The sequence below is a fragment of the Chlamydotis macqueenii genome, chromosome 10, assembly GCF_036417535.1.
Source record: "Chlamydotis macqueenii isolate bChlMac1 chromosome 10, bChlMac1.mat, whole genome shotgun sequence".
Lineage (NCBI taxonomy): Eukaryota > Metazoa > Chordata > Aves > Otidiformes > Otididae > Chlamydotis > Chlamydotis macqueenii.
In genome coordinates, this window is record NC_141565.1 from 23,275,164 (window position 1) to 23,302,288 (window position 27,125).

At 40.9% G+C, this 27,125-nt stretch overlaps 1 protein-coding gene across 2 annotated transcripts in view; it reads right to left on the reverse strand.

Annotated features, from left to right (window-relative positions):
• Positions 1-5,175: 5,175 nt before the first annotated feature.
• The window catches only part of FGD5 (FYVE, RhoGEF and PH domain containing 5), a 105,337-nt gene continuing 83,387 nt past the window's right edge, over positions 5,176-27,125 (reverse strand). For both annotated transcript variants that reach the window (XM_086755451.1, XM_086755450.1), the window contains exons 13-21: positions 23,391-23,474; positions 21,405-21,484; positions 17,204-17,303; positions 14,898-15,035; positions 13,765-13,867; positions 11,881-12,011; positions 9,997-10,125; positions 8,090-8,241; positions 5,176-7,346 (exon numbers count right to left, since the gene is read on the reverse strand). In XM_086755451.1, the coding sequence (XP_086611577.1) occupies positions 7,310-7,346; positions 8,090-8,241; positions 9,997-10,125; positions 11,881-12,011; positions 13,765-13,867; positions 14,898-15,035; positions 17,204-17,303; positions 21,405-21,484; positions 23,391-23,474 (954 nt within the window). In that variant the 3' untranslated portion in view covers positions 5,176-7,309. The remainder of the gene's footprint in view (positions 7,347-8,089; positions 8,242-9,996; positions 10,126-11,880; positions 12,012-13,764; positions 13,868-14,897; positions 15,036-17,203; positions 17,304-21,404; positions 21,485-23,390; positions 23,475-27,125) is intronic.

Here is a 27,125-nt window from a genome sequence, read left to right on the forward strand (position 1 = left end):
CCGCCCCGTTCTGCCAGGCTCAATTTCGCTCCTCTCCCGACTCCTCTACCTTCCCCCTCCCTTCCAGCCCTCAGAGCGATGCACGGGGCTATGGGGGTTGCAGTCAGTACCAAGCGTCTTCGGCTTTCTCACCATCCACATCGGCCTCTCTGCCCCTTCTTCCTCCTCCTGCTTTTCGCGGGCTCGGCTCCTCGTGCCGCGGCTCCCGCCAGGAGCGCGGGCTCCAGCGCGGGCTCGGCTCCTCGTGCCGCGGCTCCCGCCAGGAGCGCGGGCTCCAGCGCGGGCTCGGCTCCTCGTGCCGCGGCTCCCGCCAGCAGCGCGGGCTCGGCTTCTCGTGCCGCGGCTCCCGCCAGGAGCGCGGGCTCCAGCGCGGGCTCGGCTCCTCGTGCCGCGGCTCCCGCCGGGAAGTATTCAACTGCTCCCAGCCACAGTTCAGGGGGGATTTTAGCGGTGATCTTTTTCAAAGTCTCCTGCTAATAACAAGGACGCTTTAGCTCTTCCCTTTTGTGGGAATAGTTGCCTGAGAAGAAAGGAGCTGCAAAGCTGCCAGGGGAGAAGAGGCGGGAAGAGACCGGGGGCGTTGCTCCTCGCCCGGGAGAACAGATTGAACTCACCACGGACCAGCGGTGAGACGCGCGGTGTGCACGCTTACGGGAGGGAGGGGTGTTTCAGATGTGGAAGGAGAGAACCATGGCAGTGCAGAGGTGGGCTGTAAGCGCACCGACGGCGTAGGCCAAAAACTCTCTCTGGTCATGGTGGTGGTGTTGGCAGTAAAAGTACTTAATGGACTAAGAGGGGCTCAAAAGTCAGGGAAGGCCAAGAAGTACAAAATAAAAGCAAGATTTGGGGTTATTCATGTGTTTTAAATGTTTGGGATTGACAGTAATGTAGCTCTCTCTTGGTTTTTTTTTTTTGTTTGTTTTTGTTTGTTTTGTGGTTTGTTTGTTTGTTTTGTGGAGTGTTTGTTGTTTTTTAAGTTGTCAGTTCAGGTACTTTAAATTTTCATAGAATTTTCTTGAAACTTTTGAGGTAAGTTTTAAGAGCAAAGCTGACAGATGACAAAGTATCATGGAGCATGGAAGAATTCAACAGTTATAAGTGACTGAGAAGCTTTTAACAGTATCAACTGTTTGGTCTTGTTAATGCCACATTCAATTTAAATCTCTGTTTTAAGTGTTAGTAGATAATCTTTGAAGTGCGAGTCCTTGTGCCTTGTGTTCAAGTTTGTACATGGCTGGTCAGAGCTGAGGGAAGCTAGTGACCTCCATCCTATGGGGGTTTTGCCCTCATTTCTCCATAGTTGTCTCTTAGCAAAAGTGAGCTTGCTGACTGCTCTAGACTTTGTCGACTGCAGAAAAAAAATCTCGCTTCAGCCTGAGTTCTGAATAGTTTTACTGGTTTATTTGGAAATGCAGTTATTTAGCTAATGACACGCTGTTTTATTCTGGAAAGAGGAAAGAGTGATTCCTTGCGCTTGTGATGCTCAGGTGGTGGTCAGAAGTAAAGTATTGCTTGTGCATCTGTTATATGCTATTTGCTGTTTTCTCCAGAATGTGCAAGGACAAAGATGCAATGCTGTCTCTGGGTACAATCTGTGGCATTTGCCTTTAAACTTATTTCTAGTGAACCTGTGAGCGTAAGTGCAGCCAGGTGTAGTCTAAAGTAATAGAGGACACACTGCTACAAGGATATTGAGAACACTAGAGAACTGAATGACTTCTCTCCATCCTGAAATGCCGTGTTTATAGTGCCACTGGAGTTGCTTATTCTTCAGGAGCTTGAATAGCAGTTGCTGTTTCCATCATGTAATTGACAACATCGGAGCTCACTTGATCCCTTTGTCTTGTGCACCAAACTGTTTGATGGCCCTTCTTTTGGTACTGAAGTCATTGCATGATACTGTGTGCACATTCAGACATGTGCATAGCCGTGGTCTTTTCGTTTGATACTGGGTTATAGCTTTGTGAAAGTACAAGTAGACTGACCTTTTTTTAAAATCGAGTTTGTAGTTTAAAAATATTTGAAACAAAGGAAGTCAGTTATGTGGCAGAGGAAAGATTTGTTTTATCCTAATGAACGTGCACAGCAGATTCAAAATTTCTGAGGCAAAATACAAATTCATTGACAATCCAGGGTTGGATTAAGGTTTCCTTTGACATGGTTAAACACTTTCAGAGTTACTCTTTCTCGCCACTGTGGTGAAAAATGTATCATTAGCCACTGAAATTGAATGTTAGGAATCTGAGTCAAGTGCTGTGAAAGCTGATGGATTTAGCAGACTTTATAGACTTTATATGTATATATAGGCTTTTTTTTTTTTCTGATTTACATCACATTAAGCTAATGACTGGGTATTTTTATTGACCTCTTTGTCAGCAGTGAACTCTTACACTGACTGCAGCTCTGTTAGGCCTGCCAGCATGCTGCAGTGGTTCTTGGAGAGATCAGAAGAAAGGCAAAAAATTCTAGAAGGCATGCAGGAATATGGAAAGTGTAATAAACCTGACACCTCAGTGTAGTCTGGGAAAGCGGTTCAGATCCATTTGAAGTCTAGTGTCTGTGTAGTCCTGCTGTACTTATTTTGTTGTTCTCTCTGCTGCTCATGAGAATTGTATTTCTGATTGTAGGAGATAAAAGTTGTTGGTGTGAGGAATCATTGGTGTTTTGTCATTTAGTGGCTGTACTTTGAAGGGAAATTTTGCAGAGAATAAGCTAGAAAAAGTTTTTCATTTTATTTAATAAATTTCATATTGGAAAATTTATTTTTCATTCATTAATATTTGTAAAAAGCAGTTTTAAGAGCAGTATGCAACTGCTATACATTGAAGACTGTGAAAAGCAAGAGCAGTGCAAAATCCTGACCCTGCTCCAAAATCCACCTAAAGTGACCTATCAATATGACATAATCAATTATTACTGCAGGACTTGACTACCCTCTAAGAACTGTCAGTATGGATAGAAAGTATTTTCAGTTCCTGTGGTGCTTTCTTTAAGACCACATTTGTCTGCTGGCAAATCCGGTACCAAAAGGATTATGGGTGTTGGTCTCTACTCCCAAGTAACTAGTGGTAGAATGAGAAGAAATGGGCTCAAGTTGTGCCAGGGGAGGTTTAAATTGCATATTAGGAAAAATTTCTTTACTGAAAGAGTGGTCAGGCACTGGAACAGGCTGCCCAAGGACATGGTGGAGTCACCATCCCTGAAAGTGTTCAAAAAACGTATAGACGTGGCACTCCAGGACATGGTTTAGTGGACATGGTGGTGTTAGGTTGATGGTTGACTTGATCATCTTGAAGGTCTTTTCCAACCTTAAAGATTCCATGATTCTATGATAAAGCGGGCTTATAAGAAAGACAGGGAGAAACTCTTTAGCAGGGCCTGTTGTGATAGGACAAGATTTTAAACTAAAAGAGGGTAGATTCAGAGTGGACATAAGGACGAAATTTTTTAAACTGAGGGTGGTGGAACCCTGGCCCAGGTTGCCCAGAGAGGTGGTGGATGCCCCATCCCTGGAAACATTCCAGGACAGGTTGGATGAGCAACCTGCTCTGGTTGGAGATGTCCCTGCTCCTGGCAGGGGGGTCGGACTGGGTGGGCTTTAACGGTCCCTTTCCACCCTAACTATTCCATGATTCTATAATCATGTGGCATATAGTATGTGAAATGAAAATACAGACAACTACTAAGCAGTTTAAATTGTCCTCCAGTTTCTTTTAACTTAGAGGAGTGAAGAAAGGACATAAAAATGTAGTACTACAAGTGAAAGGATGAAAAAAATCAAAGCATGTTTATGTAAAATATATTCCATGCCTTTCCAGAGCAAATAGATTAGAAACCAGCTGCAACACTTCTCTGAGGAGAAAAAGCTATTAAAATAATGTTAAAACCTTGTATTTATTATTAATAATAATAATAGAAAGAAAGCGTGGCAAAGAATGACAATACTGTTTCATGTGAACTTTAAAGGTATCCTGGTACTTGTTGCTGCTCTGTAGAAAAGGAAGACATTCAGAATATTTGAGAAACAGTTCTTCTAGGAAAGATTTATTTTTATTTATTTTTTAAATTTTATTTTACTTGGGTCTCTCTGAAAGGGATTGTAAACCTGCCCTGGAGTCTAGAAACTTTATTGTCAAAACTTGATCAAAAGTGGTGTCTTGGTTTTATCCAGACTGAAGGATCTCACTGTTTTTAATATATAAAAGTTTGTATGTTATGTTCCCAAGTAACTTGAGAAGTTAGACTGGTGTTTTAAGTGTGGCAGGTAGGAGATTCACAAAGTGACAAGGGAATACCTTTTCCCCTTGCTGTGTATTGGAACTTTTTTACCTTCACAAGCATTGATATTCACTGAATGTGGTTACAGCCAAAGTAGTCTTTATTGCTTTTGTACCAAAGTAGCATGCAAATAGGAGAAGCCTAGCCTTGGAAAAATAATTTAATAACCATTTAAAAAACAGATTTTAACTAGGCATATACTGTAAGATAGGTCTAAATATTAGTTGCAGATAATGGCTAATAATCTTAATGCTTTTCAGTAAGGAGGAAAATAAGCAGAAAAACACTGAAACCACAAACAAGATCAGCTTGCATCTGAGCTATTGCCTGAGTAGCTAGTACATTGTAACTTATTACTGAATTTTTTGGGAAACATTTATGAAGATGTGGAACAAAATATTTGTTTTGAAGATGTAATACAAGCTACAAGTTATGAAGAGCTGCTTGTAAGTAAATAGCATATAGTAAACGGAGTATATATCTCTATTCTAAGATGTTAAAATTTTCAAAATTAACTCTGAAATGAAGATAAATTCTGTCTCTGGTGTTAGCTTTGCTCAAATTAGATTAACTGTTGGACTGAAATTGGTAGGACATTTTCATTTTTTCCTCTTTTCTTTGTGCTGTGTTGAGACCATTTATGTCCATAACTGAAGTAAAGTTGACTGGTAGGTGGGCTTTACAGGAAGTAAGCGCAGTACAGACTGAAACACTTCATCATAGCAATTAGGCCTAAATCCTGTTTCTAGGAGGCGTCCACTACTGTGTTCTGATTTGATGCTCTTCCTTAGCTTGTCAGAGAATTGGTTAATAGGTAAGTGCCTGTTAACAGTAACTGGAACTACAAAGCTGGAATTAAAGAAGGTAAAAATAATGCAAAGGAGAAGCCTGTAGAACTGCAGTTATGCTTTGCTCTTTTATTTTTCCACATTACTTAAAACAATGTTTAATAGCACTGTATCTTATTTTTTACAACAAAATATTTTCATGTATTCATTTCCTGCTTATAACTAAAAACTTCATAGAACAGTCACTAAATGTCAGCACCTAAATCTTCATAATACTGTTGTTCTGTAGTTTTGGGTTTTTGGGACCATGGTTAGAGATCTTACTCTGTATTCAACATTCTTTTTTTTTTTTTTTTTTTTTGTCAATGGAAAATGTTTTTAAAGGAGGATACACATTTACAGTCTATTGGTAGCAAGGCCATGATTCTGACATGAAATAAATAGTTGTCATCGGTGTTCATCCATTAACTAAACAATAGAAAAGTTTTACTTTTCTAGTACTTGGTTTCTGTTTGCATATGATAACCTATGTTTTGTGAAACTGTCGGACTCAGATGTATCAAAAAACCTCAAACCAACTATATTTTTATTTAGTGGTAGGTGTGTATTTTTTTTTAAGCTTGTTTTTCCAGGTGATAAATTGAACTACCTTTATAATTTGGACACATGTTATAGACCTTTAAAAATATGGACAATTCTAAACACTTTTTTAGGGTCAAAAATTCAGATATCCAATAAGCTTCTTGAAGAAAGGCAAAAATTAAAGTAATAAAAATCCCCTCCCATATATTTTAATTTAAGTAAATTATTGAACATGATATTTTTAATAAAAAGATATATTTTAATCATAAATGCCATTCTATTCCTCAGTCAAATATTATGACAAATATAGGACACAAAACCATTTTATTACAATGATTAGAACTCCACTTCTCAACCTTCTCTATAAAAAAAAAATCCAGCAAAACACTAAAAAAAAACCCCAACCTCCAAAACAAAAACAAAAAACCCCCAAAACAACAAAAAACCCCAATCCCCCAAATTCCAGAGATCTATATCCTCAGCTGGTGTAAAGCAGCACAGCGTCTTTGAAGTCATAGAGACGCTTGGTTGCTGAGAATCCAGCCGTGGAGATGCGGTGCACAACAGCAGTCTGATTAAGATACATTTAGCCACAGGAGTTCAGAGCACTCCAACAGAGCAGGTTCAGACAAGTGCATTTGAGCTCACCAGCATAATTCTAATGGTGTGCTGGTTATACGGGTTAAACTTCCCATGACGTTTTTCATAACAGAAACTGCAGAAACAACAGGAGCTTTGGAAATAAAGACAGACTATTTAAATAGACGATAAAAAGCTTAACACTACTAGGTAGACTAGTGTTAAATAAAAACTGTCTGTAGGTTTATAATAAATTAAAAATAACCTTTGGGTTTGAGTCTGATGCAGTATTTAGAAAGAAGTGATATAATTCAGTGTCTGGATTTGCGGAGCTACTGGAGTGCACTTCAAAGTACTGCAGTGGTATGAAATTAAACCCTTTAAAATAAATTATACCATGATCTGTGTAAAATTAGAAATTGATAGTAAGTAATTATCCTGGATCACAGCCAGTGAAGAGTTGGTAGAGCAGGTAAATTGAATGTGTCGTTTGTTCGTTTTCTGTGGAAGCAATTTAGCATACACGAGGCATAATTTCATGCTGGCATTGTTAATGGATGAGTAATAAGTTAGGCCACAGAACTCCTTAGAAACGTGAAAAAATGAAGCTGTAGTTCAATAAAAATAATAAAGTGCTTTGAATGAGCGTTTGTTGTTTACTACATTGTTTCTCATTTCATGGCAGACATCAAAACCAACCCAATGAAATATGATCGTGCTCGAGAGTAAGTAAAACTGAGCCTGTTACTTACTGTAGTCAGTATTTCCATGTATTTTCTTGTCTTGATGTTAGACTTAATTTACTGTGGGATCAGAGGAGAAGCTTATATAGTACGGGTTGTATGGGTTGAACTTGCACAGACATAAAGATCACCATAAATATTCTCTATTTTGAAGTTTCACCTTGCAAAAATGCAGATGTAAGAAGAAATAAGCAAAAAGAGAAATTTGGAAACAGTTCATATCCAGTGTACATAGCCAGTTGGCCTGAAATACACTGTTCAGTTTGTAAGACAGAAGAGGGTTGCTGGGAATGTATAGAAATCTGAGAATTTTATTCCAAGTCCATTGAGTGATAGCTGCTATAATATGGATGCTTCTTCCATGGCTTCAATCCACCTAAAAGGGCAGGAAAGAAAAAGTAGTACATATAAAATCATATGCATTTTAAGAATGTATGTATTTTAAGAAAAATAAGCATTTTAAGAATGTAAAGCCTGAAGAGGACTCTTGTTTCCCATCCCAGCTCTAATGAGGAATTATAGTTTTGTGATTAAAGCAGAGAACTGCATACTAGGACTCTTGTGTACTAGTACAACCTTTACCAGTTGTAAGATCTCGAAGACAGTACAAGTGCTGTCTTAGAATAGGAAAGATGAAACCACTGAAGTATGTTTAAAAGCAACAAAGTCTCCCATAAAAACCCATTTCCTTCCCTGTGTGTCTTGAGATGCTGGCATATTTATTACTAATTTAATGACTGTTTTATTATGTGGAAGCAGTAGCATTACAATGGGAAATCTAAGCAATTTGTCGATGAGGAACCAGATAAATAGAACACATAAATCAGAGCTGTTTCTGTACAGTAATCACATTTGACTTACTTCTAGGCATGACTCTGGAGACTCAGCCTCCTCTTTACCTATATAAGGGAGCAAATTCTCCTTCCCAAAGAAACTGAAAAGCACCAGGTAGATTTTTAATGTCACACAGGCCAGTCACATGCAATTGGGCTTAATCAACACTTTGAAAGCTGTTTGTTTGCCTCTGTTATGAAGGCATTCTGAAGTGAAGGAGAGGGAAAAGCCCTACATAAGCTTTTGGACCTGGGCACTGGCTAGTGTGGAAGTCTACCCCCGTACCTCTGTGCTGAATTGTTATCCTCTGCTCGGAAGCTATAAAAGAGAGTCTGCTTGTGGTAGAGGTGGAAAACTGTATCCATACTTCCTTCCTCCTCCTTTTCTGGAGCAATGGTGAAACCCAACAAAGGCAAACTTTCTGTAGCAACTTTGTCCTGAAAGCAAACAAGAAGTGAACCAAAATTTAGAGAGAAGGCTTGTGATGGTTTGAGGGCTCTTTCTGAAAACCAAATAATCATGTAACCCCTCTCTGACAGGGCTGCAAAAGCAGTAGTGTGAGTCTTCTGCTGGACTGGTGGCTCTTACCTAAACAGGAGCAGTGCCTGTGTACTGCACACGTTTATCTAGTCTTAGTCCTTAACTTGCACATCATCGCTGAAAGTCCAGTTCTTCATGATCATCCACATGGCCATGAAGGTCAAATTAGCTATTACTTTAACGGCTGTCTTTGACCAGGAGGTTATCTTGGTCCAGGAGGCTAACTAGAGGTTACTGGGAGTACATGAGCAGTTCTGAAGGCCTGAGACCCACTCCCAGTTATGTTCCTTTCAACTATTTCTATTTGCCAAGTGCAAGTAGTAGTCTTTTTGGTACCTGTTACTTCCTTTCATTGCACTAGAAACTTTTTTAGAAATCTGCACTGTCTCAAACAGCACACTTGCTTTCCAAAATGCTGCTTTGAAATTTCTGAGCTGGTAATGCAATTAATTTTTAATTTACTCCCAATCTATGAATTTTGCTTGCCAGACACTGCTTTGTACAAGTTAAAGAAAACAATGAGCCTTAATCGAGTTGCAGTTTATCTGCCCTTTTGGTCACTGTATTAAGGTAATGTTTTCTATATGTGTATGATGCCTTTCCCTCTGCTTTTAGAAGCTGCATTGGAAACTGGGAACGCAAAGTGTAATTAGTCATCCCTTGCTTTTTCCCTATTGTTGAACCAGAAGTGATCACTTTTAAGGTTAGCAGAGGTAAGGTAAATGTATTGAATACAGAATTTGATGCCAATGGTCTGAATTGCTGGCCAAATCATGAACTCTTTGTGACTCAATCTCCTCATCTGTTTAAAGGGGATAATGTTGCTTCATGCAACCATGACAGTGATGGGAAAGTTTAAAAAAATTGATGTTTGCAAAGTGTCCTGAAGGCTAAAAGTACCAAATATTGCTACTACTGTGCTTCTTGCATTTTATGTCCTTTGTTCAGCAAAATGAATTTTTATGCTTCTGCTTATGAAATCTGTCAGTTACAGCCAAACTTTGTATCACACGTAGTTCAAGTTTGTTTGTATTGCAGCTGTTCACAAAGGATAAGAAATTGAAATAAGAAAACGGACTGGGAAGAGACAAAATACATAAATTGTTCTGGTTGATATTCAACCTCCTTGGCTGTAAGGAGGATCTTACTGGCCACACACAAGACATTATTCTCACCTTTGCAGACAGCTGCCTGTCTTTTCCTGTTGGTACTAGTAGGGCAAATATGTCCTATTTATACTTGCAAAACTACAAGACCCTCCTGGCCACCAGAAATGGATCATAGTACCATCAATCTACAAAATATCTGGCAGTTACCAAGTGCACCAGAAAACACCTAAGGACCCTGAAGTCTTTATGTGTAAATACGTAGACTAAGATTCACAGTGGTTGACAGCTTATAATAGCATGAATAGCAAGAAGTCAAATAATGACAGGCAGTTTGTGAAGAGGGCTGCCGAGGTCCAGCTGGGCTGTGGCTGGGCCCCTCAGCTAGAGATAGCTGCCTGGGGACTCGGTCTGTTAGGACCAGATCTCAGAAGGCAGGTAATTGTGAGAACTGCATTTATACTTTTCATGTTTACTTGTGCTGCCTGTAGGGAGTAAAGAAGAGAACTCGGGTAGAAAACTATTTCAAGTCAGACTGCACAGTACCTCGTTTGCTATGTAGGTGTAGAGGACTTTGCCTTTAATAACAAACCAGCGTTTCTTCCAGTGTCTTTTGCCTCTCTTACATCTGCTGAGGTAACCACTGATGGTAGCTCCCTCTCCTGAGGCTGCCACCTGGAGCAGAGTAGGAGAAATCAGGATTTGTAACAGCAAAGGCTTTTCCCCTCCTAATTATGCATGTTTGCATCACACTAGACAACCAGGTCTATGTTCATGAAACAATAAGTAGATGTTAGAAATATTGAGACAGAAAAAAATATAAGCATGGTATTATGGTTCTTTTTAACTGTTTGAAGATTTCTGGTTAAACTTAGTTCTCAGTAACTCTGATGGAAAATAGGCAGTCGAGTTGTTACTGAGGTCAGCAAGTTTACAGTTGTATTCTGAAAAGCCAAACTTTTCCCTTCTCCGAGGCCTGGGGTTTTTTTTTTTGGTATATTAAAAGTACATGCTTCCAAAAGGGAATTACAGTCTTGTGGCTGAACTCTTCTAAGATGTGGGTATATTTAGGAATCTGCAGTGGTTTTATATCAATTTATGTTAATCGCTTGACTATGACTTGGTTTAATTTGTGAAATAGTACTTCTGAGCAGAGTTACCCCTCTCACAGAGTACTTTGAGGTCTAAGTGCTTATTGTTCTTAAAGATCCAGATTTTGAATAGATGGAACTACACACATATACACAATGCAGCATACGTTATTAGTTACAGTAGTAAACTGCAGTAGTACTGGATTTAGAAACAAAGGGCAGAGATTCAAAACCAGCTTTGCTAGCACTGACACAAGAGAATAGTGAGCAGTAATATAGCAGTGTTTTGCAGCAGAACAGAAATGTTTAAAGACCTGGGTAGAGCTAGTTAGAAAAAGTTATGGAGCAATGCTATCGTGAGACAGTTCCTATTAATAAACATGTGCTGCCTCTTTGTGGATAAAAAGTTAATGCTTTTTTTTTTTTTTTTCCTAAAGAGGCTGCAATTTTGTTTGTGAGTTCTTTCAGTATTCAATTTCTGTGTTTGTATTACATGCTTGTATCTTTGGCTCAGTTTCACCTCAGCACAAACAAACCTCAAGAATCTCCAGTGTCTTGACTGTACAATGAGTTCAGCAAGATGTTTGCATCTTGTTCTCTTTAATACAAAAATAAATACCTGCTGATTTCAGTGAAATGTGAGAACTTTACTGTGCTTGACTTCAATGGGCACCTAGATTAGCCACCTAGATTACATCAATATGATTGGCACCTTGTTCCTGGAAAAAAAATGAATATAGCTGGAGAAATCCTGAGCCCATTGAAATAGGTGGGAATTTTATTTGTTTATATTGGTGGGATCAAGACTTTAATAATTTGATTTAAAATAGTTTGGTTTGAGCTGGAGGGAAAGTGTCTGATTAAACATCCATGCTCCTGAATTGATTGCCAAGGACTAGAGTCTATTCCTTAAGTAAGTGATATTTTATTTCTCTTGAAATCAAAGTAGGATTTCAGAAGTAAAGGTCACGTGAAGAAGGTCACTGGTCAACAGTAAATCATGCTCTGTCGACACTTGTCTTTGTGATCTGCCTTGTTGTACTATCTAGTACCTTGAAGTCGTCTTAGTTTTCTAAAGACTTCACAGGCTGATGAGCAAATTAAAGTATGCTACTCTAATTGAGTTTCTCAGTGGGCTCAAGAAGCTTCTATGAGATCTTCAGAGCTCTGAGTATTTTGTGTTTTAAACACTATTGTGAAAAACATAAAAAATAATTGCATGATAAAAGTAGACCAGAGTGAGCCCACTGCACACAGAATAAATTGTAAACATAGCTGCTGAAGTATGAGCACACAGTTCTCTACAGTTCCTTGCCCTTCTCAGGCAGCTTGGTCCTACCTCCGTAAGAGCTGAAGGGATCTTCTTCTGTTTCTTAAAAGATGAATAATGAATATTGTGCAAGACAGAGGAGAAGGCACTGCTTGAACACCTGGATGAAGTTGGAGGGAAGCTCACACTTAGTGGCCGTTCTGCAAGATTAAGAAAATTCAGAAAGGGAAGGGGGAAATAGATGAATCAGTACATGTTAGAATAGAGGTCAGGGATACACAATACGCTAATGCAAATGACTAAGGAAAATGCAATGCTTCCTCTGTAGCTGGTTTTTATTTTAGCCTTTCTTTCAAATCACCCCTTTAATCTGATTAGATTAATGGATTTCATAGCACCCCAGGTCAATGGTAATAAACTACAGCCACTTGAAAGAAGCCTGCAAGAAAGCTGACAAAGCACAAAACACAGCTTCTTTTCTTCTAATTTCAAATCAGCATTAAGCAAATGGCTTTTCCATCTAGCCCCTCTGTGTTCTAGAACACCTTTGCGGGATAGATTCACTAACGGGACATTCTTTCTGTATGAACCATTCTCTTGGATTTCTGCATGGGGGAGAGTTACTCCGTTTCTGTCAGTCTCCATTAACCCCAGTTGTCTGAGTTCATCTTTGTGATCTCACTTCTGGCAACACACCTTATCTGGAAGCTATTAGTAAAGCACAGCGTTGTTTTAGCACAAAACTGAATTATCACTTCTTGGACACACAGTTGCTTGGGGATGCTTTTTTGGCTGTTGTGACACCATCCATTCATGTGTTTGCTTGGCTAGTCTGAATTTCTTTAATCAGGATGGAAAAACTAAACTTCATCTGTCCCCACCTTTTTATCCTTTACAGCATAATATGCCTACTTTTAGAGACTGTCTACATAAGTAGTTGTGCAAGAACATTATTTCCTGTTCATTCTGTGTTTGTATATACGTAACCCCTGCCCCCCTCCCCTGCCTTTTATCTGTAATTTGGATGTGTATTTAAATCAGAAAGGGGATTTACATAGTAGGACAATAATAGAGAGTTCTAGTTAGGGAGTAGCTCTTCTGCTTTGAATTAATGCTTTCATCTGTAACCCGACTAACTCCCCATGTAGAAAAGCTCTTAGTGACTCTGCACTTTACCTCAGCATTTCTTGTAAGAGCTAGAACATGGGTGAGGACAGTGACGAACTGTAAAGCCATTGTTTTACTTTAATGGCTAAGCCATTAGAAATGTCAGGGAAGAGCTGTCACCTATAATTACATCACAGAATAGAATAGTTCGGTTGGAAGGGACCTGCAGTGATCATCTAGTCCAACTGCCTGACCAGTTCAGGGCTGTTCAAAAGTTAAAGCGTGCTGTTAAGGGCATTGCGTGTCCAAATGCCCTTGGGGCATTGGGGACAGGCTTGGGGCATCAACCACCTCTCTAGAAGGCATGTTCCAGTGTTTGACCACCCTCTGGGTAAAGAAATGTTTCCTCATGTCCAATTTGAACCTCCTCTGATGAAACTTTGAAGCATTCCCACGTGACCTGTCACTTGATGCCAGGGAAAAGAAATCAGCACCTCCCTCTCCACTTACCCTTCCTCAGGAAGTTGCAGAGCTGAGGTCACCCTCAGCTTCCTTTTCTCCAAACTAGACAAACCTCGCATCCTCAGCCATTCCTCATAGGACATAGTTTTTATCCTCATTCTGGTTTATCAAAATGCCAGGGGAGCCCTCAGGGAACCTGACTTGCTGAAACAGTTTTAGCTGCCACACGGCCTGTTGCTCCTGGGACCTCAATGCACATGCCTTGTGCTTGAAATGAGAAATCCTCTTTATCAAAACACAACATGGTAGGCAGATCCTAAAGCCTCCCCATGATACAAGCAGGAAATGGGTTTGTCAATTTTGCCAAGAATGAAGGAAGCTTACCTCTTTTTTTAAGTTCCACATAGCAGCTATCACAGACTTTGGCTGCTTGATCTTTGAGGTACTTCATAGGGTACTTGTTTCTTGAACAATTTCGGCATACAATCTGTTCCAGCAAGGAGAATTTAAAATTTATGTATATGCACATACAAAACAAATCCTCTGAGCTGGTTGGGAGAGAAGGATAGATAGCAGACTGGATATGACTCTCTCCTAAAACTGTGGCAGTCAGGGTAAGTCTACTGACTGAAATGCGATTGATGTAGATTTACACTGTTGTAAGCCAAGCAGAACTGATCACTGTATTTGGTTGCATTGCTGTGCCCATCTCCCCAGGAACTTACACCTTCCCTGCCAGTGAATCACAGAAAGACCACTTTAATATTACTTCTGTTTTCATAGCTTTGTTAGTAACATTGTTTTCTTAAGCAAGCTTGCATGTTCCTGCTATGCCTATGTAGGTACGGACTGATTTTCTCTGTGGAATTAGAAAAAAGATTAAGTAAATGCTTTTTCATACTAGCAACAATTACTGGTAGTTTGATTTAAAAAAAAATAAATCACTGAGGCTAAAAACCCACCATGGTTTAAAACAGGACTTCAGGTTTATGTGTATAAACAAATCTCTAGAGATAAAGGGACAAAACCAAGAAAGCTTATAGATCCCCTTGGCTTTAGGGCAAAAGGTAGCAGCTCTTCAGTGGAGCACAGAGGAACTTTCCCTTTGGTCACTGACCAAACCATGTGCTTCACTTTTCTTGGAAGATAATTTTACCAGCTGTTATTAAGGACCGGACATGGACTAGATGTGCTAGTGCTCTAGTCCAGAATGGAGCCTGTATTTTTAGTGTACTGCTTAATTGTCCCTAGAGCTAGCTGTGTATCACATATAATGGTGGGACTCAGCAACAATTATCCTGTAAGCCTTCAACTACTAGCCCTTGGGAAGTAATCTGACCCTCAAAGGAAAGTTACTGTTGTTCCTACTAGAGGCTAATTACCTAATTTAGCAATGCACTAACAGGTTCTGTGAGAACTCAAATTCTGGTCTTGATGTTTGCAGAAGTTACAGCAGTGGCAGGCAGTGTCCCAAAAGTGTGAATAAAGCCTCTCTGAGAAGCTTGTAGAGCTCTTACCTTCCCACAGGCATGGCAATGATGTCGTCTCAAAGTGAGGGTAAAGTCACAGCCACAGTTCATGCACATCATGACATGGGATACAGGTACCAAAGTAGGAGGCCTCTCACCCAAGGGTATTCCAAGCCTTTCCCTTAGCTTAAAATCAAACAAGAACAAATGAAGAAGCATTCACACTTCCAGAGTCCACTCAGTCAGCCCTACTCCATCGCAGATAATTCTCCTCTCATTTCAGTCTACCTTCACCTGCTAAGATCCCAGATTTTTTGATTCCTAATGCACCTTGTTTTTGAGATACAGCTGCTTCAGCACGGAAAGAGTGCAGCCAGTTAGTATATGGTGCTGTTAAAGCCAGAGTCACAACAGATAAAAATGCATGTAGATCTGTTATTGGTCAGGCACTGACACACTTCCACATCAGATAAGCATCTGATTCATTGCATATGCAAACTGCAGGTAAGAACATGAGTTAAAGCTGTCTTTTTATTATCAGCTTTTGAAATAATAACCATAAAAAGCTGTATAGCTTTCATTCAAAAAGAGCCTGAGCTCTTCATGTCATTACACCTTAGGACAGTTCTATGATCGAGGAAGAGAGTACAGAAAACAGTAAAACCCACACAATCCAAATCTGATCCATACTTTCCATGGGTGATCTGAATATATGTAAGCAACTTTAGAAAATGTATTCACTATTCCTATTTCTTGGAATGCACCACGTTGCAGTGTGTAAAAGTGCCTTTGCTCCAAGCACAGGGAGCCATGGTCAATGTGGAACCAAACTCAATCTAATAAGCTGTGTTGAGAAGCTGTGTTACTTCAGGTTAAGCACAAAGCATTATGGGTACCCAGCTGTCAGTTCACGGGAGCTTAGTGTTTGGCACAAGTAGCGTGAGCTGTTGTGTTTTTGAAGGACTGTTTGGTAGCAGGGTTTCCTATGAGGAAATTAGACTTCTGCAGACAAATAGGATTTAAACACAGAAAAAACAAATTCTTCCAAATTTCTTCTTGCAAACATTCAGGTTTACATCAGAAGCAGAGCTGCAAAATAAATTATTTTTCCATTTGTTGAAAAAGGATTTCTTTTAGGTTGCTGTACTAATTCCTAATTTTTTATTGTAAAATATTTGAAAGCAGATTAGCTTCAGGGCAGAAGGAAAATCCTTTTTTTGTTTTTTGAATTATTTTTTTACTTTATGAGGTCTTCAAAAATTAAATCACAGAATCACAGGCTGGTTGAGGTTGGAAGGGGCCTCTGGAGGTCAGCTGGTGCAAGCCCCCTGCTCAGGCAGGGCCATCTAGAGCCAGTTGCCCAGGATCGTGTCCAGGTGACTTTTGAATATCTCCAAGGATGGAGACTCCACAACTTCTGTGGGCGACCTGTGCCAGTGCTCAGTCACCCTCACAGTGAAAAAGTGTTTCCTGATGTTTGAGGGAACCTCTTGTGTTTCGGTGTGTGCCCGTTGCCGCTGGTCCTGTCACCGGGCACCACTGAGAAGAGCCTGGCTCCATCTTCTTTGTACCCTCCCTTTTGGTATTTATATACGTTGGTGAGATCCCCCCTGAGCCTTCCCTTCTCCAGGCTGAACAGACCCAGCTCTCTCAGCCTTTCCTCACAGGAGAGGTGCTCCAGTCCCTTCACCATCTTCATGGCCCTTTGTTGGGCTCTTTCCAGTATGTCGATGTCTCTCTTGTACTGGGGAGCCCAGCACTGGACATAGCGCTCCAGCTGTGGCCTCACCAACACTATTTTCTACCCTGTTAGTCCTATTTAGTAAAACTGGGGCTTTATATAACCTAAACCAGAATTTTTACTTTTTGGCATTCTTTGCCTTCTTAACTGGGTATAGTACAACTGAAATGAATGAGATAACAGTAATATACATCAATCTTGCTGGTACGATTAGAATATTGCTGGTTGGGTTTGCACTGGCACTGACTTTATTGTGTATATGATATTAGTGTAACTAATGGGTAGTTTTGTTCTCTTAAAATCTACGATGTTTGTAGCTATTTTCAGTTGATCCAAAATTGCTACCCTTTAGAACAAAATAGTCTTCCTCCAGAAGAACTCCTATTTAAGCAAAGACCACAGAGCATAGAGTGTGACTAACATTTCAGAGATGCCCCATAAGCTGTGATGAGCTTCCTGATTTATGCTTGGCATATTGGTTTAAATGAAAATAGTAAGAACATCTTTCCATTAGGAACTCTGCATTTTATAACCCTCCTTCGTTCCTCTCTCTCTCTCTCTCTCCCTTTCCCTCTTCCCCTTTCAAGCATTGAAAGACTTGGCTTCCTTTTACCTCCACGCTGCTGTGAAAAGTTGAAGTATTGTGAGCTTTGTAGTCATCTGGGATGTATCTGCTGATGCAGCTGTACCAGTCATCCCTTTCTGAGCAAGAGCTGTGGAATGAAATACAACAGAGCAGTCAATGCCATGCACAGCAGGGACTGAAACAAGCTGTTTCTGGATCAGAGGAGAAAAAGCTTCACTTTATGAATATTTGCTTTTCCCCACTACTGCATTGAACTGGTAATTTTCTGACCAGGATAAAAATTGACTGTTGGTTGGATATATTCAGCAGAGTGATTAGCATAGATCCATGCTTAGGACTGTGACTGAGAAGGAACTAAATGCTCAGAAAATTTTTAGTAGTCTCTGACTTTGCTATAAGCCGCTCAATCCTATATCACGTAGGGCAATATGAAATGTCTCTTTTTGTCATGTCTGCCCTAGCTCTTAGGCACTCTAGGGCATGTAGCGTTGGTTGCTCAAAGTGTGCTTATGTTCATCTCTACAGTGGGATCCTTAGATGATCTGCATGTTGGGAAAAGCAGAAGTCAGTCACCCACAGCAGAGATGTGCACGCTTTCTTTTTCCTCTGCCTCCATCACAGCCAATCTCCAGTCTCCTGGCAAGAGGCCAGGACAGCAATTTTGGAAGGAAGTTCTGCATTCCCTCTAGTTGCAGTATGCACGGAGGCCAGTAGTTCTCCAGACTGGCCCCTAGATGCCCCCTTTGCGCAAGGCAAAACAGTGAGCGCTCTTGCCCTTCCCTGCCAGTCCAGCTATCCTGGAAAAGCAGCAGGGCTCTTAGTGCCTGTTACTTCCCAGATGCATTCGCTCTGTTACATCCATAACCTGTCCTGTCTGTGTTAGCTGTTTTTCCTGATGTGACTTCAAACAGTGCACGTCCTGACCATCTGAAACTATGCACAGCTGTAGCTGTTCCCAGCATCTGTCACAGGGGAGAGTGCAACTCAGTGCGGCCACCCCTCCCCAGGTCATACTAGCCACTCACATTAAAACTACCCACTAGACTTTGTTGTAAAAATTAGCAGTGACATCATTGCCAGCTGCTGTTCGGCTGTGATTTCCTCACGCTGTCCTCATTAAGGCCACCAAACAAGACATCTGAGAATAATTTGTCTTTTGTGGTCTTAAAGAAAAAAAAAGGCACAAAAAGAGAGGAAATGCCAGATTTTATCAATGATGTCTGACTTAGCATCCCTCTACACTGTGAGCATAGGCCCTTGTCTGAAAAAGACTAGCCTCTGTAAAATTCAACAAGCCTGGAGCAGAAACTCTGAGCCAGTGTATCTACAGCACGTAGGCTAACCTCTGCAAGCCAAGGGGCTGTGCTACAGGAGATCATCTCTGGCAAGAGTCACACTAGTAGTCAGTCCTTGTTACTACCCAAAGTCCCGTCAAATTACACGTTCTAAGAAATCTGAAGATGTCTGTCTCTTCCAGAAGCAGCCTGCAAAGCACTAAAAGAAGCCCTGGCTTCAACCTTTCTCTTGCTAATTCTTGGAAATTCTCTTAATTTGAGATTTAAGATATGATTTAAAAAAACAAAGGAAATCATGACCCATATAGTGATGTAAATTAAAGCCACTTTGGGAAAGACAGATAAGAGGGACAATCTGCTATTAAAAGCTTAATATTGAACTGTCCCCTTTAACCTCTTCTCCACTCCATTGAACATCTCTAGGCAGTAATCACAGGTTATTAGTGTCTAAATATGGGAATAACACCTGTCTGCTGATAAGTAGGATAAATTATGTCAATTGTCACTGCCCTATTCTTAATTAGCTATTTCATTGATTGTGTGAAGGCTCAGAAGAATTTTTGCTGAACCTCTGGCTCAGAGAAGCTCAGACCTTGATTCACCATTGCCACATTTGGCCCATGTTTGATTTTTGGCCCGCACCTTTTGTGCTGAGCTATCAGTTATCCGTGTTGGCTCATATATTCTTCCTTAGGCGAACAGAAAGGGTCAAATTGTCACTGCAGTCTCCTGGACAGCAGGGGACATCCATGGAATACAGAAACTGGACTGGGATGGGATTTTCTTGCAGTGCTATCACTGTCACTATAAATTAGCGTTTTAGGGAGGTAACACTGGCTGCGTTCTCCCAGTGCTCTGGTATTTTATATGGGCAGCACGCGGTCACCCTTGTGTCCAAGAAGAACATTTCTAAAATGCACATAAAGGTATAAGGGCAGTATGAGCCTTCTCCATAATGGTTCTGTGCTCGCATCTATTACCAGCTCACTGAAAGCCAATCACGTGGCTCTTCACATGAGCAAGCTATTTTCAGAAGGAGATGTGAAGACTTTACAGTGCCATCTGCTCATATAGCCACACTGACTTCTGAGCTTTGGTCATCCTCGTTTTACTGCTTTTAGTCCCTGGCACTCATGCTATATTTCCTCAGTGCATTCACTTTGTCTCATGCAAGTGTAAAGGCATTGAGTTTTGGGTTGTGGTTGTTAACAACTGGCCTTCAGTGCAGACTCGCAGCACCTCAGTGTGAGCAGCAAAAGATACAGTCTTTAGGGACGCTTGAAGCCTTCTGGTACGTTTCTGTCTTTGGTGCTCCTTTTGGTGAGTGTAGCAAGCCAAGGATGTTGCACAGTGGGATTACGAGAGCATGCTGTCCAACCGGTGTCTCATCAGCTCCACCAGCCAGTACAGAAAGGGAGGGGACAAAATATTCTTGATTAACTTATGGCAGATTGGTCCCAGAGTGAGCAGCAAAAGGAAGGGAAAGGGTCTCTGTCCCAATGCTCTGGTAAGAATCAGTCTTCATATGGCTGTTATCAGAAGGGCAACCTTAGTCTCAAGCCCTGGTTCTATCTACTACCAGAGAAACACAGCTCGCAGTGGCCTCACATGCTTTGTTTAGGCTAACAAAGCACAGACTTGGTATGAGTACAAAAGGCAAAGAAATGACACAACAAAGCAAGCAGAACATCCCAAGCTTCTCATGACAGATGCCAACTTCAGATGCCCTGAATAAAGCGGACATGCAGCAGTTATTTCCCCTCTACAATACAGAAGGACTGTACACATTCTGCTCTTGAACTGGCAGCAGGTAATTCAGAAGTACTGTGTGTATATTTTGAGGGTTGTGATGAGTGTGCAGCTCTAAGAAAGTCTCAGATATTTTCTCATTTGCTGGTTATAAAAAGAAATAGATCAAAAGACTTTGACAGGTATCTCAGCGCTGCCCACAGATGGCAAGTGCTCTGGGAAGGATGAGAGCTCCATATTCTAATTCTGAATGAGAAAGTGCCCTCCCTCTCTTTCTGTTGCACTGTGTAATTTAGGGAAGTCTGCTGGATTTCCAGCCATGCTGTAGTTGGAGACTGATGGTGGGAAAGTCAGTACCTCAAAGCACTGAAGACCTTGTTTTTTGGAAGACTTAATCTTAAAGCACTGCTAGTGTGCTATGTCTTGTGTAGAAAACTACACCTGAAAATCAAGCCAGCCACCTTTCTGCTGTAGCTCCAGGTAAATTTGCAGGATAATTTTGGGCTAGAAGTGTGGAAAAAATACAGTACACTGCTATCTTCTGATCAGAAAGTGACCTACAACCTCTTTCTGGCATTAGCTTGTGATCCCAGGACAGAGATCCTGACTCACAGTTGCAATCAGTACTAGCACTACACAAACACATTGTGAAATTCCTTTTATTAGAAAGACCCATGAAGTTGCCAGTAAGGTTTAATTTTGGTTTTGTCATTTAAGCACTATTAAGTGATTTTATATCTATTGCATGGTATTACCTAATTACTATTTTCTCCAGTAGTTTTGCAACCCTAGTGGTATGATGTAACAAGTGAACTTACAAAAGGGAGATACAACGTACTCTTGGTGTCACAGGGAAAAAGTATGAAAGATAATGGAAAGGACTCAAGCTTCTAAATAACAAACTTTCTTCTCTTTCCTTTCTCTTTAAGATGTTATCAAGAGCCAACTTATAATCTTTACTCAGTATATGAGCTGAGTCAGTTACAGTTTATGAGCTTTGCATTTATAATTGATATCTTCATTGTATAATCAAGCACTCAGACATTGTCTGTCACAATAGCACAGACTGAAATTGAGTTTCAAAAGAATAAGACACCAGTTAAGTCTTGGGTATTGGTTAGACTAGTCTAGAAATACGGCTCTAGAATGTAACACCCTCTGCCATGGCTGTTTGGGGACAGTACCTTGCTGACAGGGTCAGGCAATATTCATCATATTCGATCTTCAGGATGTTTTGGGTTTTTTCTGTCACTGGGCGGCTGACCTAGAAACAAATGCCATGAACATGAATGTGGACATGAGTTAAACTGTCTACAACCAGTACACCATGCAATTCTCAATGCATATGGATCTATGATGTCCCAGGCATCAGTTTCGTATTTCAATGCAAAGAGATGGGCAGGTAGGGTTTTCTGTCTTTTGTATTGCTGGTGTAATGAGGAATACTCTCTGTGTCAATATGATGGTGGTGCTAAAGGAAAAAAAAACGTCATTGAATCCAACTAGAAAGGTAAGGATAAAGTTATGGTTTGGTTTTAATATGACAAGCTGAGGACATGCTTAGTCTGACAAGTGTCAGAGCATTTGGGGCAAAAGTTTTGGCTATTCTTGGGATGAATAGAAATAACTTTCTTACCAAGATGCAGACATTATACAGTGGATGCCTGTCTGCAGCAAGGCTGGTTAAGAGCGAAAACAAATACTTAAAAGCTACAGCTCAGCTAAAACCTTTTCCCTGCTGTGTGGTGTGTTAGTTGCCTACTAAAAGCAACAGCCACTTAGGAGAAACATAGCTTCACAGTACTGATGTGTTGTTATTAACAAGCATCTATAATGCCAGTGACTCAGTGTTTCAAATGTACCCCAACAATTACCTGCTCTGCAACTCCTTTTCACTTAATGGTAGAGTGTTTTGGCAATTCCTACCCCAGCTGAGAACTAACCCATAGTTAGTTTTAGACTATCAGGTCTCTAGGGTGATCAGCCTCCCACCTTTTCATAACACTTCAAACCAGCTGTGTCATTCTACTGGAATCGATGATTAGTATTTCTTATCTTGCATGTTTCCTAGATCCCTAAACTCCTGACTTGCTACTTCAAGTCCTCTTTCACATAAATACGACTTGGCATATTAACTATAGAACAGTTACAAAGGTTCTTAGTGGGAGATGTGTAGTGGATGGCTAGGTAAGAAGCAAAGACCCCTCCAGCCCCAATATCTCCTGTTGTACAGATACGGATGGCAATTGATGCTTACAGAAAGAGTGTAAGACGACGACAATTGTGTCCAGTTTCTGTAATCTGCAATTTAGAAATTTACTGAAGAAGAGACTGTTTATGTAATTGTGTGTAATGGCTCCCAATGCACCTTTTCCCCATAAAGTCAGCTAATCACTTTTTGAACCCATTAATGCTTTTGATGAAAACAATTAAAGGGCACATGAAAACCAGGCAAATGAAAGCTTATGTAAATTTTTAGTAGCAGGAGTTTAAATCCAGGCAAACTAAGCCCTAGTGAATATCACAGAATCATGGAGTCATAGAATGGTTAGAGTTGGAAGGGACCTTCAAAGCCCATCCGGTCCAACCCCCCTGCCAGGAGCAGGGACATCTCCAACCAGATCAGGTTGCTCAGAGCCTCATCCAACCTGGCCTTGAATGTTTCCAGGGATGGGGCATCCACCGCCTCTCTGGGCAACCTGTGCCAGTGTTCTACAACCCTCAGTGTAAAAAATTTTTTCCTAATATCTAATCTAAATCTACCTCCCTCTATTTTAAAACCGTTACCCCTAGTCCTGTCACAATATGTTGTAGGGAACAACCATATATTGGCTGGAGATACGAAGAGAGGAATGGACAGAATGGCAAAATAAATCTTTTCTGTCTCCAGCTTCACGATCAGATGGTAAATCTGGTTTTGGCTTGTATTATTTCTGCAGCCTGAATAAGGCTGTCATGCTAAGTCACAGCCTTATAGATAATCTTTTATATGTTTGCTTTATATTTTTTTTCCTTCTGTCTCCTGTAAAAGGCAAGAGAATCCTCTGGTAGCAGGTCCATCCCCTCTCTCCCCTTGCCCTCAGCTATATATGAGACATAAACCAGCAAAACAACACTACCATCCCACTATAGAACTTTAATTCCAGCCTATCATACAGATGAGGCATTACCTTCATGCCTGACACAGCCAAGGTGTTTTTCAGTCGGTATTTGCCATCCTTCTGGGGATATGTGTACAGCAGAACATCATTCATCTATATGAAGAGAAAGACAAAATCAATAATTTTCAATATGGCTTGCAGGCCTGCCCATTACTCCTGGGGATACACAGAACAAGCAGTAACTTGATGAACTGCTAGGACTGTTACTAAAGACAGGCCCAAGCCATGCAGCTTAGATCAAGACCTGCATTTCCACAACACTCTGGGGAGTCTGCATCCAGGACTTTGATTTCTTCCCATTTTTGACTGTTGCTAATGGCTAAGCAAATAGATAAGAAGCTGGTTTTTTATTCAGCTTGGGTGAAACGGCTGCTTGTTTTAAGGGCAATACCAACTCACTGCCCAGGATGCTGCAGCTCTGACTCTCTCAGGGTCCCCCGACAGTGAAGCTATGGTGAGGCCAGGTGTGGGGCTGGGCTTCATAGACTTCCATTTTCTGGGCAAAAAGGAAGTGGAAATGAGGAAAGGTGCTACGATCTGGAGGAATGATTCAGGGAAGAACGGTTTGGATATTTGAGAGCAGTAACTGTCCTTCACTGCTAGCAAAACTCACCTAGACATATGACAGCTTTACTGAGTCTATGGGCCACAGCAGAGACCATGGAAGGGCAAAAATGAGAGACTTTTTTCATTTTATGAGGAAAAAAAAATCTGCACCTTAAGACCTGTCGTAGTTCAGCCCCAACGGGGACCAGACTACGCAGTCTCTCTCTCACTCCCCCCACTCTCCGAGAGAATAGGAGGAGATTTGACAAACAAAAGAAAACCAGAAAAAAAAAACCAAACACACGGGTTGAGATTGAACAAAAAGTAAATTTAACAGTAATGACAGAAGAAAACAAGATAGTGATGGAACACAAATGCAGTACAATAGCTCACAACATATCTCCACATCCAGTCTCTTCCAAGTAGCAGGGGGCCTCCCTTCAGCACCCTCCTCACTTATATACTGAGCATGATGTCAGATGGGATGGAATAGCCCTTTGGCTAATTTGGGTAAATGAACCCCAGCTGTTAGCTAATTAGTTAGCTATCCCAGCCATAGGGGCTACCAGCTTCAGTTCTCCACCCAGCTCAGGTAAATATTAACTCTATTCTGGCCAGAACCAGGACAAGACCCCAGATATTTTCATAGTTCTCACAGCTCCTTGGAGAATGCATGTTTTTCAAACAGCTTCATACTAAATGGGATCAGATCTTCTCTGCTGTTTGCCTGACTTAATCATAGACAGTGTTGCAGCCTTTTACCTTTGTGCCAACAAACAAATAAATGAAACAGCAGAACTGGACTACTTCTCAACTGAGGATGTAAAAGCATACTATCAAGTCAGAATAGGAGTCTCATGTTCTCTTCTCAGTAGTCCAAAGTGAAGTATTTACTCCTTTTGCAACATCACAATAGAATTTCCTTAGAACAAAATGAGAAATGGCTTGTCACAGAGACTTTCTGTGATTTATTTATTGCTCCAGAAATTACACTCCATGCTAACATTAATCCAGTCAGCACAGTCACACCTGCACAGTACTGACCACATGATGATTCCCAGTTTAACCAGGGCTGTGCACAACCAGAAAATTAATCACAACATACTGCACACTGAGTATCTAGGAGGCTAAGGTAGAAAAAACTGAGCAAACATAAACCTTTCAGTGAAAAGTAGATGAAAGCTGTTTTCACTTGATAATACTAGTAGCAACTAGGACTCCAGCAGCAAGGTGGCAAAAAGGTAAAAAGGGAGGCTGACATTAAGAGAATACTCTGTGAAGTAGGAGCATACTAGTGAAATCTCATATTTGCCTAGTGATTCTGCTGTCTCCTGAATGTTCAAAGGATTATAGGGGAAAACGGTACTTCCTCTGCCACTCGTCAGTGTCAGTACTTAAGGCTTGTTGCAAACCACAAGAAAAGGTAAGTAGCTATGGGCACTATTAAGCCCAAGGAAGTAAACTCCTAAGAGAGATTTTCAGGATTCTGGCATAATGTGCTACTGGGTTTCTTGACCAGCAAACCAAATTTCTTTTATTTATTATAAAAGTTATATATTTCTTTAAAAAGCAGCTAATTCTTTTATTACTGTTGATTAGGGATGACACCCTTTTGCATACCATTGTCACAACAGCTCTGGTTAATATTCCAAGATTTTATTAAACATTATGATGACTTGGCTTTATAATTGCCCATTGGAGGTTTTTGTCCTCCTTATGTTTTTTTCCCCACAGTATATAGTGGTGGGGTGTGACTCTGAGGTCACACCAGCCACAACTTGACACAATGAACTTACGATAAATATTTTGAAGCTGGCTAAACAAGGCATACCTATTCATGAAGAAAGAAATGGTTTGCACTCACTGCTGTGTCCTTTGTCACATCTATACTGGAGACCTGAGTGGGGACTATATGACTGATATGGACAGAACTAGCATTAGTACCCATGCCTCCATGCATCTTCCTGCTTCACACTGCACACTGTTCTCTTAAGCAGTGAGGACTGGGCCATGGTAAAAGGTGATGTTGCAGCCCCTCAGGCATCTGTAGCAGAAGAGATCGACTGCTACAGCCCCCCAGGGGAGTTCCCAGAAGTCCTTGGGCTTCAGACCCACTTGTTTGCCAGAAAACTTCTGAACAATTGGGATCTCCAAACTGCTTATTGATATGGGAGCAAATATTCTTATTCTGCACTGCTCCATGCACACACAGTCCCCAAAACAACAGTTGGTAACACGGAGAAAGAAGGAAACATCTGCTCTTTAATTTTCTTTTTTTCTGTTACTACTTTTCTTTTTTTGACCTTTTTATAATCCTCTCTGTTGTAACAGGAACACAGTAACATTAGAGGTCAGTGCAAGTTTTCTAACCTACAGTGTCCCAATTTATTGATCCAAACAAGTTTATCTATGCCCTGCTGAACTGCTGGCATCCATATGTAATGGACTCTGTCTAAAAGCGTCATTGGTTTTTCTGAATGTTTTAAAGGGTAGTTCATTATGAACTCTGTGTTGTTCTATTCAAGTTTGTGTTAAACATTCCGTCAGCGGAGCAGCCTGAACGTGTGCTGGAGCTGCATTTTCCAAGCTCTGATTCCAAAACCTCCTATACTCCAACTCTGCCTTCTAGAGCATTAAACAGTCTCACATTTGATAGCATCTTCCTGCACCCCACTTGCAACAGAAGCAGCCTTTGTAGAGAAATTCTTGGAAGGGTGAGATAAGAGACAGTGTCTGAGTTGCAAAGTCCTGTGGTTGGGGGGCAGTTAGGGAGCCTGCCAGTGTCAGCAGTCCATACTGTGCTGGAAAGAAGCCCCAGCATCCTTGCAGAGACAGGACTCAGGAAACAGGCGCATAGCAAAACTCACCAAACATCCTGCCAGGAAACACCAGGTTCAACAATACCATCGGCCTGCACAGAACAGCCAGCTCAAGTAGCATTGTGGTACACACACAACATACACCCACAGAAGCATGTGCACATCAAAAGCTCTTAAACATATATCCTACACACTCATGCCTATATGGGCTGTGTACAGACATACAATGCTCTTTATGGACATATCTTCAGAGCACAGGCATGCACACCCCGAATGCAGAGGCCAAGTAGGAGTCTGGGACGCACTGAATTTTTATAGCATATTGTTGCTATACTGTTGTAACTACAACTTTAGTTTGGCGGGCTTATCTCCTGGAATG